The sequence below is a fragment of the Callorhinus ursinus genome, unplaced genomic scaffold, assembly GCF_003265705.2.
Source record: "Callorhinus ursinus isolate GAN/ISIS: 27379988/994484 unplaced genomic scaffold, GSC_fseal_2.0 scaffold75, whole genome shotgun sequence".
Taxonomy (NCBI): Eukaryota; Metazoa; Chordata; class Mammalia; order Carnivora; family Otariidae; genus Callorhinus; species Callorhinus ursinus.
Window position 1 is genome coordinate 5,035,038 of NW_027397137.1, and position 17,003 is coordinate 5,052,040.

General features: G+C 46.2%; 1 protein-coding gene across 3 annotated transcripts in view; it reads left to right on the top strand.

The window, feature by feature from the left end:
- Window positions 1-17,003, top strand: part of TRAPPC10 (trafficking protein particle complex subunit 10) — an 89,543-nt gene that overhangs the window by 14,686 nt on the left and 57,854 nt on the right. The window contains exons 2-3 of one of the 3 annotated variants that reach the window (XM_025863459.2): window positions 6,894-6,975; window positions 11,582-11,717. In XM_025863459.2, the coding sequence (XP_025719244.1) occupies window positions 6,894-6,975; window positions 11,582-11,717 (218 nt within the window). Of the gene's footprint in view, window positions 1-6,893; window positions 6,976-11,581; window positions 11,718-17,003 lie in introns of those variants that run through there. The other 2 variants (XM_025863460.2, XM_073887101.1) reach the window with 2 other exon arrangements.

A 17,003-nucleotide genomic window follows, 5' to 3' on the forward strand; every position in this document is an offset into this window, starting at 1 on the left:
CCCCCCCCCCCCCCCCCCCGTGAACTATAGCTTTCTTTTGTTAACAGCATACTTAGAGAATGGCTCTTTCTGAAAACTTTTCTATAAAACAAAGGCTGGGTAAGGTATATATTTCCTTTGACTTATTTGCTCAAAGGTAGAATCATAGGCTCCCTTGCTTGGAAGGCCTTGAAATTGGTCATCTGGTCCTCGTCCAGCCACTCCATGGCCAGGTAGCTTCTAGAGTCCCCGTAAGGAGGTCCTCAGAGGGGAGACACTCAGAGCTCCAAATGCAGGTCCCTTACCTCAGCACCTGTTTACGTTGAGCTACAATCCATCCGTCTTTGCCACCCCCTTAGTGCAGGGGGTGGGGTAGGGTGGGGGGATGAGGAGGGGCTGTGGAGTCCCGCAGGGTAAACCTAATGCCTTTAAATTAAGATGTTGCCTAGCCTGAAATAATCTGGATGTCTTCAACAGCTTAGGATACGGTGGGAGATGTGTTTTATTGGAAAAGTTACTATTTCCCTTTACTAAGACTATACTAAAGAATTGGAAGAAAAATTATATTGTATGAGGGTATCAACAAATATTTATAAACCTGATTGAAGATCTTTTACCCAACATAAATCTCCAAATAAAAATACTGATCTTGGAAATGTATGTATCATGAGGAAAGCTACCCATCAGTTGTAAATCGGCTATAAACCTTTTGTTTTTCTCTGCCACTTTCTCATGGTTACAGTGTCCTGATCCTTTTATATTTTTGTGTTAAGATTTCGTAGCTTTGCATGTTTACGGGCTAGTAACTGGTAAGCAGATGACAGAAATGTTCACTACTGATGGAAGGTCTTCTGGAACCTCTACCTTCAGCCAAGCAGCATCGACAGAGCCTCTGTGCAGATTAATTAGCAAACAGCAAAACTAAGAAATAGAGAAGCAACCCAGGGCAGTAGAGAAGAGTATTGAGTCCAGAGCCAGGCTGGCTGGAGGTGAATCAGTCCCAGCTTTGTCGTCGAGCAGGTTTCCGTGCTTGACATCCGGCCTCGGTTTCCAGTCCGTGGAGTGGCCCTCTCTCCTCAGGCCGGCTTGTGAGTTCACAGTAAGTGTGTGCCAAGTGCTGAGGGCGTTCCAGGCCCACCGTGCAGTCTGTGTTGGCAGCAAACAGATGGCCCCTCTGACTTCTTTTAGCTAGCTCTCACCTGGTGCCACACCCTCTCTGTAGCTTAGCGAGCCCTCCTGTAGCATCAGAAGAAAGGTAGTATGTAGAATTTTTTTTAATTAAATACTTTAATTTTTCTGGTGGGTGCTGTAACAAATTACATAGACTCAGTGCCTTAAAATAACACTAATGTATTATCTTAGAGTTCTGGAGGTCAGAGGTCTGAAATGGGTCTCATTGGGCTAAAATCAAGAGGTTGGCAGGGCTGATAACTTCCAGGAGAGAATCCACCCCCTTGCCCTTTTCCAGCTTCTAGAGGCTGCCTACTTTCCTTGGCTCATGGCCCTTCCTCCATCTTCAAAGCCAGCAGTGACCAGTTCAGTCCTTCTCATGATACCAGCTCTTAGGTTCTGGCTCTTCTGCCTCCCTCCTCCCCACTGAATATCGCCCCCTCTGGGTACATTGGCCCACCTGGACAATCCGGGATAATCTCGTGATTTAAAATCACCTGATAAGCAGGGCGCCTGGGTGGCTCAGTTGGTTAAGCGACTGCCTTCGGCTCAGGTCATGGTCCTGGAGTCCCGGGATCGAGTCCCGCATCGGGCTCCCTGCTCGACAGGGAGTAGTCTGCTTCTCCCTCTGACCCTCTTCCCTCTTGTGCTCTCTGTCTCTCATTCTCTCTCTCTCTCAAGTAAATAAATAAAATCTTTAAAAAAAAAAATCATCTGATAAGCAACCTTATCTTTCGTGGACCTTATTCCTCCCTTGTCTTGTAAAGTAGCATATTCAAATGTTCTGGAAAGCAGGACCGGGACAGAGTTTTCCAAATGCCCTTAACACATGTCTGGGGGAAAAAAAAATCATGGGGAGTAATGATTGTACAAGCATGAAAATCCTGTGTCCTTCCCAACTGAGGGTAGCTTTTCAATTTAGCCTTGTGTTTCCCCCGAGACATAATTTATAGCTGTCGAGCACTCAAATCACATTTGGTAATTCAAGCTACTTTTTCTGTAGACTGTTTAGTGCCAAATTCACTCTTAATGTCATAATTGAGTCCTAAAATCTTCAAAAAATTGTTGCATAAACATTATAGGAACATTAGTAACAACCAGTTGATAGCTTTTTGAATGTAGGTAAAACATTTTTCTTTTATGTTAGACTATGTACCTTTTAGTTTAGTTTAGATGTCCTGTATTCCTGAAATGCAGAAAGTGAACACCCCTGTCATCTCGTCCCTCAAATAGAACCCTGCCAGACGGTTTGGACATAGACTTCCAACAAGGTAAAGCGCTGATTGGTTGTCTCGTTGGAGGTATCTTCCTGCAAAGCAGGACATCCTCAAGTCTTGTACTCAGTCAACTTAGTGTTGATTCTGTTCCGTTGCCATCTAGTGTTAAGAATGAAAAATGTGAATTTCAAAGATGTTTTGACACTAAATAACTTTGTGACTTTGTAGTTCTAGCGGACCCTAAACTAAAGTGATGGAAAGTGAAAGTTTGCACTGTTCTTCAGGTTGCTGGGGACTAATGCAAATGGTGTAGGACTGTGCCGGCAGCCTGGGACCAGGGTGGGAGTCGGCGGGGGTGGGGGGGTCGGCTCGGCCTGCTGTTAAAGCTTTGGTTAGACTCATATCAGTGACAGCTTCTTGGGTCAGAAAAGACTGTCTAGCCTGCAGGTTTCTATTTTTGCTATGATTGACTTCTTTGAAGATGAGAGTTATTTCAAAAAAATACCTGTTTTCTTACAGTCTTTTTGTTGGTGGTCTCAAATCCAGGTGATACATCTATATCTGTAGTTATTTATATTTTGTCAGCTGGACACATGTTAGTGTCTTTTTAATGTTGATACAAGTTACTAATTATTTTCTCTATAATGGAGTTCCCAATTCCCTCTGTTTTAAAGGTATAAGAAAAATGTTGAATTTGTTGAAAGAGGACCCATTTATGCTTAAATCACTGAAATAATATTTTTTGAATTCTTTTTCCTTCCGTGTTTAATTAGCAGTCTTACCTGCTTTTAGCATAAAATTTTTTTTTTTTTTAGAGATTTTATTTATTCATTCGAGACACAGAGATAGAGAGAGCATGAGCAGAGGGAGAAGCAGAGGGAGGGGGAGAAGCAGAGGGAGAGGGAGAAGCAGAGGGAGAGGGAGAAGCAGGCTTCCCCACTGAGCCAGGAGCCTGATGTGGGGCTCGATCCCAGGACCCTGGGATCATGACCTGAGCCGAAGGCAGATGCTTAACCATCTGAGCCACCCAGGCACCCAATATAAAAAGTTTTAAATTACATGATTAATACATATAAATATATGCTGTTAAAAATCTCAGAATTCAGGAAGTAGCAAAGGTCTGGCCAGTCATCTGACTGCATCTGACAGAAAATCCAGTTACTGCTGGCAGAAATAAGAAGAAAACAGGTTCATATAATCAGAAACCTGGGACTCGGGGCGCCTGGGTGGCTCAGATGGTTAAGCGTCTGCCTTTGGGTCAGGTCATGATCCCAGGGTCCTGGGATCGAGTCCCGCATCGGGCTCCCTGCTCAGCGGGGAGCCTGCTTCTCCCTCTGCATCTCTCTCTCTCTCTCTCTCTCTCATGAATAAATAAATAAAATCTTAAAAAAAACAAAAACAAAAACCTGGGACTCTGCCTGCCTTTGTTGTGGGGGATGTCTGAGCTGGGCTTTTCTCAGCCTGGAGCGGGTGCCTGGCAGGTCCGGGCAGCACCCTGAGTGCCTGCGTCCCTCTCTTCCCAGCAGGGTAACTGTCCCCATGTTTCCCTTCACATTTGAGTGGCTTCTGTGCCTGTCCCCATCCCCCCGCCCCTCCTGCCGGGGTACTGCTGTGCTCGGATACTGGCCAGGGGCGGAGGGTGACTGTGGTGGTCTGCACACCCCTGGAGCCGCCCCCAGCCCTCCTATCTCCATATGTCCCCTATAATGATGAGAACAGGGGCATATTAGACACACGCAAGGAGAGAGAGGTTTATGTTAATGGGGTTATGCTTTGAATTACCCTTATTAATTATTTTGAGGAGTCTCTCCTTTCTCACAAACACAAAAAGGGATCTTAGTTGTTAGAATAAATAGCTTGACTTCAGTCTTTTAATAGGCCTCTTGAGGTGGAAAAATAAACAGCAATTTTCTAAACAGGGTTTTCTGAGGCTGGGCGCATCAGTCTTAAAAGCCTCATTTTTGCTTTTAGTAGCTACTTTCTAACAGACGTCAGCCAGGAAGTTGCTCTGTCTTCTAGTTCAGACCTCAAAGCTCTAAGGACTTGTCTGCCTCGTGATTAGGCTGTTGGGGATTCTCCGAGGTATGCATGGTTGTTAATTCAGTCACCTGTCACGGAAGCTGAGATGTAATTCCTTCGGAGGTTTGTGCCTACACTCCCCTTTCTCCTTCCGTGCTCCGGCTCTCTGGAGCCCACATTCAGGGGCATCTCAGGGTTGCATGATACTCGATATAAAGATTGATGGCTATTAGGGTAAGAATGGGTGTGCATTCTGGAAAATCAGGGTAGCTTTTCTTCGTTCTCAGTGTAGAGCTTCAGTGGGGTAGAAAGATTTGACCTTCAGATGTAGATCGGGGGGCACAGTGTTAGTCCACTGGGATGCTGTGACCGAGCAGCCGAGGGGCACAGCCTGTGAGGCTGAAGCAAGCGAACGAGAAGCTTGAGTTCTGAAGGCTGGAAATCCAAGATGAAGGCGTCCATAGGGTTGGCTGCTGAGGCTTTCCCTCCTTGTCGTGTAGACGGCTGGCTTCTCTCTCTGTCCTCACGTGAGCTTTTCACACCCCTAGTGTTTCTCTGTGTGTCCACATTTTCTGTTCTTAAAAGGGCATCAGTCGGATTAGATCAGGGCCGGAAGACCCCAAGGACCTCATTTAACTGAATCACCTCTCTAAAGACCTGATTTCCAAGTACAGTCGCATTCAGAGGTACTGGGGGTTAGGATTTCAACATGAATTTTGTGGGGGACACAGTTCTGTTTGTAAGACACTGAGGTCAAACAGTCACATTTAAGTCCACAGTTACTGTGCTGGTTGACCTGTAATCTTTTAAAATTAAATTGAGGACACAAATTAAAGATTTATTCCATGAGAGAGTATAAGAAAAATCACTTTACGGTCTCCATTTAGATGAGTTTTACTGTGAGGCTGTCTACACCCGTGTGTACTCATGTGAGACTTCGTCCCAAGGACGAGTGAACCCAAGTGAGGCAGGAGAGAGCTTCCGCACGCTCCCCCGGATGGCTGCTCAGCGGAAGTAGCCATCATGTCATTTTTGTACATGAACCTTGGACCCTTTTAAGGAGGCAATAGGATTGGCAATCCAAGATAAGAAATCTGAGGCTAACTGATTATTTTCTTACTTTAATGATTTCTAAGAGGACTACCAAATAAATGAATACAATGAAAAATGATTAAGTGAAAACATAAGAATTGTTTTTGTTTTAACAAAATATGTAGTAAGAGTAACCCAGACTACTTTGTGTCAGGCCCGGAGTTCAAGGTTATTTATTTGTGTTGACTCATTTGACCTTCGCCACAGCCCAAGGTGTTCTTATTTCTCACTTCACAGGCGGCCCTCTGAGGCCCAGGCGGGGTGGTAGTGTCCCCAGGCGCGCTGAGCTAGGAGATGGTGTGGTGCGGAGAAGGCCCGGCCAAGGGTCTCGCTTGTCACGTCACCCCGCCCCCGCCTCTGACGTTCCCTTCCGCTGCTCAAAAACATCACCACTCTCCGCAGTGACTTGATAACGTTATATGGGTTTGGGGAGGTCTTTTTTTTTTTTATGTTCATGATAGCAAAATAAGCAAATGTGTTAATGGCCCACATCAATTCCCAGTGATTTCTTTAAGATCAATACAAAAGCAATTTGGTTAATGGTTTTGCTTAAAGTTTGAGGATCCTCCAGTGTAAGAGTTTGAGTCATCTATATTAAAAGGTTCTTTTTTAGCTTAGGTATAATGTGGTTATCCTATCATTTTATGAGAGCCTAATGGACTTTCCAGTTCTGTTAAAGCTAAGATAAAAGAGCTGAGTGAAAAACTGAGCCTGCAGCTTGAAGTCAGACACACCTGGATTCATAACTAGAATCCGCCATGAGCTAGTTTTGTGCTCCCAACTCATTGGCCTCTCAAACCTCGCCTTCCTGATCTGTGAAATGGGGTGGTGCTTGCCTGCCTGAGCAGTTACCGTGAGGGCTAAATCAGAGAAGGCACACCAGGTGTCTTGTGTGTCGTGTGCGCACACAGAGTGTCTTGTGTATATTTTAGCTCCTACTATCATCTGGGTGCATATTGAGTTTATTTTGGTGAAGAAGTTCACGTTCACTTCTCGGGGTTTCCTTTTCTGCATGACGTTTGTGGCTGTTCGCATGAAGCAGAAGAAAGCCATGGCTGTAGGTCACACGCTCAGAAGGCCGCTGGTGGACCTGAGCCAGCTCCCTCTCTCCTTAGCTTTGTGGCCTTGGGCAGGGTACTCAGCGCTTCCTAGCCTCATTCCCTGATCCTCAGTCTCCTTGGGGGAAATCGTTAGGACCACATGGAGGTGTTGTAAGGGTGAAGTTAGACTGTGGATGTCAAGTGCTGAGTTTTCTTGAGATCAGTTATTTAAAGGTATAAAACAATCTTGTTTTGTGATGTCATTTTACTAAATATAAAAGTGTCTAAAATTACCAATTCAATAAATTTTAGACCCCATTTTGCCTGTATTCACCTAAAAATGTCGTAACTGGATTTCTCTTTGTTCCTGTTGTAGGTGCTGGAGATCAGAATTTATTTACCTCTATTTATCCAACGCTTTCCCAGCAGCTTCCAAGAGAACCGATGGAATGGAGAAGGTGTGGCATATCTGTTTTTGACTTTATCTCTCTCTTCGTTTTGTAGACATTTCTGTGAGCAAGTGAGGTAGTAAAAGTTAAAGCCCAAGTTGTAAAGTGTCTTGTAAAGAAGCTGAACATATCACATAATCTGTGGGCCTCACTTTTTAAGGAATACGTTGATTTTTCTTACCGAGACAGAGGGTGGCAGAAATAAGACAGTTATTTTGAGTTAAAGGCCCTCTTTTATAGGAATGACTTCTGATTCCTCATGGTACATCAGAGTATCTTTTCTTAAAAAAATTGCTTATTTAAATTCAGTTTAACATATAATGTATTATTAGTTTCAGAGGTAGAGTTCAGGGATACGTCAGTTGCATGTAACACCCAGGGCTCATCACATCACGTGCCCTCCTTAGTGCCCGTCGCCCGGTTACCCCGTCCCACGCCCCTTGCCCCTCCAGCAACCCTCCGTTTGTTCCTTAGAGTTAAGAGTCTGCGTCAGAGTGTCTTAAAGGCACAGGCATTTTGGAAAGGAGAGATGCACTCGGACTCCACGTTAGAGCAGAACGCATGGCCCTTACCTACCGTCTCAGCAAGACCTCCGTTCACCCTGAGCTCCTGGGCTCCTTTCTTAAGGATGAGGAAGTATGTGGAAAGATGTTATTTAAAAATTAGGGGGGAAGCCAGACCAGCCATCCCATTGGTCCTTTGTATGTGATTGTTCATCTCATGACTTGTTCGGAGAAGTAGTCCGCATTTGAATTATCTTACTGGAAAGCTTATTTCTGCTAAGATTAGCTATTATTTCTAGAGAATGTTTGGAGTTTGACTTGTTAGTACAGGGATTCCGATTTTAATCAAGGTGTATGCACATTTCCGGTTGTCGTTCACGCTCTTGTAGTTCCAGTTCTCGCGGCATCATTTCCCTCCGACCACCAGTGTGTACGCTGCCACATGAAGAATTGATGTGGCTTTCTGGGGGTGACTCACCAGAGATGGGGTCCAGTCTCATTTTTGTGTCTAATACCATGTTAGAAGGAGTGCATTTTTTCAATTTAGTAATTTTTTCAATTTAGTAATTAAATGCAATATAAAGAGCAGATAGAAAGTGGGAGAATTGTTCAACATCTGAGGAGGCCCCGTGCTGTCGCAAGAGAAGATAACTCAGTGGAGGACTTAATGTCTGGCAAGATGGGGGAGTCTGCAGAGGATCTCTAATGCACATTATTTAAACATCCAGAAAGACAAAAGCAAAGATGTGTGTCCATGAAACAAGACAAGGGGTCATCAGGAAACAAGGAGAGACTGTAGATTTCGTGTGCGTTCATCTCTTCGCCTTCCTGAACCTGCCTGAGCCAGAGGAAGGGCCAAAGGGGCGTGAGGGTGCAGGGACAGAGAGGGGTGTGGGTGACGCAGTGGAGACTGGCCACCTTCCCTGGAGAAGGACAAGAGCCCTCGGGAGAGGAGGCTGAGCCTGTGTATCCTGTATCTGCAGAGGCGGCTCCTGGAGACGCAGGTGACGGGGCCCGGGACCGCTGCAGGCGAGGCCAGAGCGCGCCGGGAGGGGGCAGGCGGTGCGGGGCCACCTCCGCGGGAGCCTGCGGCTCCGATGAGCTCCAGCCCCGTGGATTCGAGGCGCCGCAGGCAGCGGGGAGGAGGGCCAGTGTGCATCTGACCAGGTGCGGCCAGGTGGCGGAGCTCCCGGGGCAGGAGGGTAGGGAATTCATCGCGGGACAGACCGGAGGGCCCCAGGAAGAGACCTGCTGCGTCCCCACGGTGCCTTCCTGATTGGAGCGGGAGGCCTTCTGAGGGACAGAGGACAAAGGGCCTGCCAGGGCCGCTGAGGCTTGACTGAGCAGCTGCTGGCGCTTGGGGTTTGCAGTTCTGTCCGGGAGCTGGGGAGGGAGCTGGGGCAGAACCGGAAATGGTGACTCTGAGCTGGGAGAACGAAGACGCAGGAAGACGAAAGCACATCATAAAGCTGCGTAACCAGAGTGTGCTGCTTGGCTCCCGAGCAGCTGGTGCTGCTGCATTCAGTGACGGGGGGCCACGGCATCAGGGCGACAGTCGGTGGGGGAGAGGGCAGCTAGGAGGGCGGGGGGCAGAGCTGAGCCTGCCTCCTCCACCACGGGCATTTGGACATCGTGTCTAAGAGGAAAGCGTTTGGGGAGATACAGTGGGCTGAATGGCGGCCCGTAGAAGATCCGCCCATCCGTGAACTGCGAGTGTGAGTTTATTTGCAACGAGGATCTTACAGTGTATTTGAGTGAAGGATCACATGAGATCATCCTGGAGTGGTGTGGGCCCTAAATCCAGTGACGGGCATCTCGGCAAGAACATGCTTGCAGAGGAACAAGCAGTCCGCGTGGACATGGCCACAGAGATCACAGTGAGGGGCTACAGGCTGGGACCGTCCCGGTTTGCCGGGAGGCAGGAGAGACGAGGAAGTTCTCCCACAGAGTGTCCAGAGGACGCCAATGCTGCCAACTCCTTCATTTCAAATTTCTGGCCTCCTGAGCTGGGAGAGAATTAATGTTGTTTTAAGCCTCTGGGTTTGTGGTAACTTGTCAGAGTAGCTCTAGGAGAACTAGTACAGGAGGGGAGGGATGGAGGCCGGGGTAGGCAGCTGCGTGTGTGTCTGTGTGTGTGTGTGTGAGAGAGAGAGAGAGAGAGAGAGAGTAAGAGAGAGAGAGAAAGGTCTTTTGATACTATTCGACATGTTAAAGCAGGTACATGTGACTGTGATCAGAATGTACAATTGAGTAGATCTTGGGACTAAGCTTGAAGCCAAGGTTTTCCTAGATGCGCTGAACTGCCGTATGGAGGAGAGCACGTCGGGGAGTGGGAAAACGGAGCTGCAAAGCCCTGCCACACAGCATGGGGGATGGGGGACGGGGGCCCAGAGCTGCAGAGGGGGACACAGGGACACGCCGAGATGTGGGGGACAACAGGAAGTTTCAGAGCAGAGGACAGAGAACGGGCGACAGGCAGTATCTGAAGAATGAAGGTCAGGATGTTCCCAGAGGTGAATCACGGGCTTGCTGGAGCCCACAAAATGTCCTGTGCAATGAAAGCAAAACACAGCAAACCAAAAGCCATGCCAGGAAAACAGACAGAAAAGGAAACCAGGTCTGCAGTCTCTACAACATTGAAAATGCAGCGTAAGAGCCAGCACTTCTCAAAGTACTGATGGAAAACGCCTTTCAACCTAGAAGTTTGTGCTACTCAAACTCACAGGTGGAAGGGAAGAGACCGAGTCAGCCCCCCTCTCCCCGCCCGTGGGCCGGTGGGCTTTGCTGAGGCAGGACTGACAGGGTTTGTCCCTCGAAGGCCGGGGAGCCATCTGGGACCAGGATGTGTCACTTCTGGCTGCGCAGAGCTTCATGTATGTGCTCTGGAGGGCTGCTCTCATGTTGTGTTCATTGCTTGCCACGCCATGCAGAGAGTTGAGAAATAGAGTATGGTCACAAACCTTACCACCCTGAAATAATGAAAGGACACATCTCAACAGGAAGGAAAATGAACCCAGAATTCAGATGAAAGAAGCAGTCACCAGCAAAGAAGTCATAAAAGTATTTTGCTAAACTTAAGATTATCAGTCCTTTCAAAAATTAAGAAAAAACCTAAAATTTTAGATGTGGGGAAGAAAGCAGAGAGAAGAAAGTGTGCTTGTCTCGTTCAAGGAGAGGGTAGACATTAATCTTTAAAAGAAACACTTAAGTTTATGCATATTAAAAATAAAAATGTAACCAACAGCAGAATAGAAATAGATGGTTAAACTTTCAAACCAGCAGAGGAAAAGGGTGGAAAAAGAAAACTTGGTTCGTCTCACAAGGATAGGGAAAAATAGAGAGCCTGAAAATAGAAAGTACACAAGTTCAGGCATCAGCATAATCATGTTAAATATGGTTAGTTTCAGGGTGTTAGACACAGACCCCTTAGATTGGACAAAAAATACAAGAATCCGGCTTAGAAATGTGTCAAGAGAGACAGCTACTAGAAGTGGAAAATACAAGTGTGGAGGAAAGGTGTATGGAGCCTAATGTGTTTTTTAGAAGTACAGTGAAATGGCAGCCATGCGCAGATAGCCATAGATGGGGGTCTGCAGCCCGTGGGCTATCTCTGTTCCTCCCGGGGGTGGGGGCGGGCGTGCAGGGGCTGGGGTGCGCCCCTCTCTGGTTTGGGTCTTGCAGGTGATCATAAAAGTATTTGTTTAGTTTAAAGCTTTTATGTCTTCAAACGGCGCTTTTGACATTTGGGAATCTTTTTTTTTTATGGTGACTTAGAGATTCAGTGAAACTCCAAGTAATGTCCATTTTTCTCAGAAGTCTGTGTTGTTGCAAAGAGCCCTGGTTAAGTAGGATATTGGTGTGCATGCGTCAGAGCGAGGTGAAAGTCCTGACGGAGAGCGAGCTGTGACACGGACACATGAACCGTGCTGAGATAGTGTGTAGAACCCTTCTGGACAGAGTATTATCATTATCACTCAGGATTAATACCATATATGTACTTCTGAATTCATGGATATGATTAAATTATTGTTGGATTTTTTTTTTCCCCCTTTTCTTTCTGCTGAGCCTTCTGTAGTCATTTTTCTTAGTGACGTTTTAAAAATTGTTTGTAGGTCCTATGGCCGGGCTCCAAAGATGATTCACCTAGAATCTAACTTTGTTCAATTCAAGGAGGAGCTGCTGCCCAAAGAAGGAAACAAAGCCCTGCTTACCTTCCCCTTCCTTCATATTTATTGGACGGAATGCTGTGTAAGTATTCGTAGAGGAAGAAGAAATGACCAGAAAATGCCTTGGAATGGGATCAAGAATTCACCGGTCTAGCTTTTGTTCAGACGACTCTCGTTTCTCAAATTGACTTTTTAACGGGCTCTACTTGGTGTCCTCTTTCCCCCTTCCCCCTGCCAGATGCCCAGTGCCTCTGCCGCTCCAGCTTCTGCGCTGGCCCCGTGTTCTGCCTTCTGGGTAACCACCAGCTACAATCTTACCTGCCATGTTTTGAGTTCTTGTGAGCTCCCTGCGCCCTCGGGGCCTCTAGGTCTTGTTAATATTTACTCCGAGCTTTGTTTCCGAACCCCCGATATTCACTGTCATGATAGCTACTCGACTTCATTCTTGTGGGTCTCTCCTGCTGCTTTGTGGGCTTTCTGAAGGCAGGGGATTGCCCTGCTTCCCCACCGTCACGGTACCTCCAGAGCAGGCGCTCCACGGCTACCCATCCCGGGACCTTACTTGTACTTTGCAACTGCGTATTTATGAACCCAGAAAGAAGCTTGTCACTCTTGACAGAATTCTTCTGTCGTGAACTAAGAGACAACACCGTGGGTCATTTCTTCCTGTTTGTTCTAGCGATATCCAGCATACACACATCATTTCGTGTTGTGTATTTTCACCTGAATCTGAGGATGCAGAAGTAGTGTGGTGTGATTTAAAGAAGGGACTGGAAGCTTTACTCCTGAACCCTTTTGCCTTTGTGGATTTTGCTTTGTAGCCTTTCTCAGTGGAGTCCGCCATGCAGGGCGGGCTTATACCCCCAGCAGTGAGTGTGATGACACATGGGGCACGTCTGCCAGGGAGCTCATCAAAGGTGAGCACCCAGGGCTTTTGTTGGAGTTCAGGCACGTGGGCACCCCCTGCCTGGCTCGTACCAAAACTCTAGAGGGGTTTTCTAGAGGGAAAGCAGGTGTTCAGCACAAGCCATAGTATTTGTACAAAGAGCTTGTGCCCAGTGAGGCCCTTTGTCACGTGGTGGTGGGAACCATCCCATGATCCATGTTCCCAGGCCTCAGCAAAGCCCCCCGCCCCGCCGCCCCGCCGCTGTGAGCAGGCCTAAGCATGGCTGTCCTAGGCCTGAAGTGCCTCTTCTCTCTCTGGCCCCTCGGCGGTGATGTTAGAGTTGATGTTGTGGTCAGGGTTTCTCCATGCTGTAGGTACTGTTTTCCCCTTGCAATTAATAAGCCATCTCTGGGGGGCCCACTGTAAGACCACAGGATTACCCTGCTCCTTGTCCAGCTTTCCCCTTAGATTGAGCACCCAGCGATGACTCTTCCTGAACCAGCCTTTACGGAGGGCTGCCCTCCTGAACCAGCCTTCCTCCAAGCTGATCAGTGGTGCTCTGCTCTGGGAATTGCCCACGTGGGTTTCTGTCCCGTGTGATGCTTTGCCATCCTTTGTCCTCACTGTGATGCTCAGGTCGTCTCAGATTTGGCCGGTGAGAGTCACTTCAGACCGGCCCCTGGGTCCTTTTCAGGGACTTCTCTAACTTTCAGGGACAACAAGGTATCCTGGGCTCTCGTACCAGTGCTGCCCTTGTCCTGGAGTCGGCCGCTTCTTCTCAGAGCCCCGCTGCCCCTGGTGCTGCAGGCGTGTCCGGGCCGCCGGCCCTTCGGGAGACGAGCTAGGAAGGTGTGCGTCTCGGAGACCAGGGCTCGATGCTGTGCCTCCGGTTGGAGCCTCAGCCCCCGGGGCTCTCTGCTGCGCTGTCCCGGTCCATGCTGGCGGCTGCCCTGGCTCCAGACAGCATCACTGCAGGTGCCTCCTCGCTCAGTCCTCCGACCCGCGCAGCCGTGTTCGCCACATTGTGGCTCCCGCCCTGCGGCCGGGGACGGTCCGTGTTCCTGTCTGGTAGGCCAGGCCGCCCTCGGGCCCGTCCTTGTCACAGTATATTCCCCTTGCTCTTGCATGGGTACTTCTCCATGTGAACGTCAGTACTGAGCTACTGAGTTCGGTGGAACTTCCTGGGTTTTTTATCGGGACCACGTTGAGCTATAACTTACTGTGTGCAGAGACAACGTCTTGGTGTTATGGAGACCTTCTGACCCTGAACCAGGGTTTACTCAGATTCAGGTGAAAACCTCAATCTAAGGGAGGTCTTTCTATCTGTGCACGTCTGTGTCCTTTAGAAGTATTTGAGGGATGCTTTTCTTCATCCATGGTAGAGTTCACATGTTTCTGCTTAAATGTATGTCTAAGCATTTTCCTTCTTTTGTTGCTGACGTCCATGGGGTTTTCTCTCTCATTACATCTTCTAGTTGGTTATTGTTGTGTATGTGAAGGCTGCTGCTGTTTTCCATGTTAGCCTTGCAAATTCTCTTACTGTCTGAGTTTGTTTCATCGCTGGTTCTCTAGGCCCCAGGGTCCCCATCATGTCATCTCTTCTCTTTCAGGTCTTAGGACTCCAGTTGTTTCCTCTGTTGGACCCCATTGTTAAATAGTGGTGGAGATGGTGGGCATTGTTGCCTTGTTCTGACCTCCATGGGGGCGCCTGCGATGTGTGCCCAGTGAGGAGGGTGCTGGCTGTGGGACGGAGCGAAACGGGCACCAGCTTGGTCGGGTATCCATCCCTTCCTGTTTCCTCAAGGATCTTTATTAGGAACACATTCTTGAATTTTGTTAATAAAGGCTTTTTCATACTCAGTGGGGATAATCATAGGGGTTTTTTCCACTTAAATTTACTGATACGTTGGGTTATATTAATGGGTTTCTTATTATTGAGCCATACTTGCATTCCTGGTATAAATACTACTTGGTCAAAGTATCAGTTTTTTAATGTGGTATTTGTGTCTGTTCACCCAAATTAGGATTTTTTTTTGCATCTACGGTCACAAGTGATTGGTCTGTAAGTTTTTTCGTATTGTTTCTGTCAGGTTTAGGTATCAATATTATACTTGCTTCATAAATATAATTTGGAGTTTTCATTTATTTCCTATTTTTGAGACAGTTTATAAATGTAGCACTAGACCAGTCTGGTCTCTAAGGATTGATAGGGTTCTCCTCTGAAACCATCTGGACTTGGTACTTTCTTACAGGACAGTTCCTTGATCGCTTTCTACGTCCTTTTCATGGAAATGGGTCTCTTACAGCCATTTGTCAATTTTGATAAACTGTATCTTTCTTAGAAATTATACATTTCAGTTAAGTTATAAAATTTAATGTCTTGAAGGTGTGCAAAGTGGTCTTTTTTTGACTTTTAAAATACTCTCTGTGGCAACAGTTATTTCCCCATTGTTATTTCGTTGTATATTTTGTACTTTTCCCCTTTCTTCCTTGATTAAATTAGCTATTTGTAGTTGTGGATTCTTTCTTCTCAGAGAACCGGGGTTTTTATTTCTGATATACCGTTAGTGTGTTTTCTACTTTATTAATTTCTGCTTTCATTTTTATTTCCTTCCTTTTGCTTTCTTAAGGTTTACTTTGTTTTTTTCTAGTTTTTTTTTTTTGAGTTGGAATGCATTTCTTTTCATTTTCAATTTAAATGATATAAGTCATTAAAGATAGGAATTTAAATCCCAGGATTCAGTCATTTTTCAGAAAGTCTCTGCTTTCAGTTTGTATTGCCCCTTTCACCCAACAGTTTAACATGATGTTTTTTAATTTCCAGAAAAAAATTCTTTAAAATTTTTATTTTAAAATTCCTAATTTTATTGCATTGTGATGAGGATGTTGTATATAATATTTCTGCTTTCTGAAACTTACCTTTTCTCCATGATCTAATAAATGATCAGTTTCTTGGGATGTTCCATGTTTGAGAAAGTATTTTTTCTGCTTTTTAGATTGTAATGCTAAATGTAGATCCCTACGAGCGGTCTTACCGATTTGTTGTTTAGGTCATTTATATTTTAATGTTCTGTTCACTTGACCTGTCTGGCTGACCACGGTGTGTTAGAGTCTTCCGTTACTGGTGTGTTTGAGTTTCTCTTGCGTCATCTGTAGTTTGTGTTTTGTGTAGATAGTTCATGTATCATTTAGTGCATAGGTATTCATGACTGTTACAGTTTTTATGGAGTGAAATAGGTCATTTTAAAAAATGGTTTCTGAATAGAGTGTATCATGTTGAGGAAGGCCTTGTCTGTCTCAAGGTAATAATTGGTTTTCTCCTAATAATTTTATAATTTGTGTTCTGTATTTGGATCTGTATAGCTTCAAGTTATTTTTGTGTGTGGCAGGAGGTGTGGAGGATTAAAGGTCTAATTTTATAGTCTTAATTGGGTAGCACATTGGCCTAACATCATTTCATAATTGTCTGTCTCTTTTCTACTTGCTGAAAATTTCACCTTTATTTTATTTTATTATTTGTTATTTTTATTTTTATTTTTTTTTAAAGATATTTCATTTATTTATTTGAGAGAGAATGAGAGATAGAGAGCATGAGAGGGAAGAGGGTCAGAGGGAGAAGCAGACCCCCTGCTGAGCAGGGAGCCCGATGCGGGACTCAATCCCAGGACTCCAGGACCATGACCTGAGCCGAAGGCCGTCGCTTAACCAACTGAGCCACCCAGGCGCCCTCACCTTTATTTTAGACCAATGTCATGTATGCGTTATGTTCTGTTGGTCATCGTCTATTCTGTGTCAGGACCAGACTTTTAATTATTGCATTTTTATAATATGTATTGATGTCTGTTCTTTTTTTTTATTTTTATTTTTTAAGATTTTATTTATTTATTTGAGAGAGAGAATGAGAGAGAGAGAAAGCACATGGGGGGGGAGGGTCAGAGGGAGAAGCAGACTCCCTGCCGAGCAGGGAGCCTGATGTGGGACTCGATCCCAGGACTCCGGGATCATGACCTGAGCCGAAGGCCGTTGCTTAACCATCTGAGCCACCCAGGTGCCCCGATGTCTGTTCTTTTAAAATACATCCCTTGGCTAGTATACATTTTTTTCTTCCATGTAAATTTTAGAATCAGATTGTTAGGTATACAAATTCTGTTTTCCAAAAACGATTGTGTCTACATATTCCATCCCCCATGCTCTTCTCTCCATGGCAGTGACCTTCCTCCATTGAGAGGCCTGGTCAGTGTTTCCTCTAGTTGAATCAGAGTGGGCCTCTGACTGGGAGGAGGGGCACTGTCACTTTTGAGACCAAGTCATAAAAAGTAATACATCTTCTGTGGGGCCCTCTGGGGAATGCGTGCTCTTAGAGCCCAGCCACCATTCTGTGAGGAAGTCAAGTGCCACATGGGAAGGCCACCTGGAGGTGTGCATCCCCGGTCCCAGCAGATCCTTGCCAACAAGCTAGCGATCCAGCAGCGGACACATGAT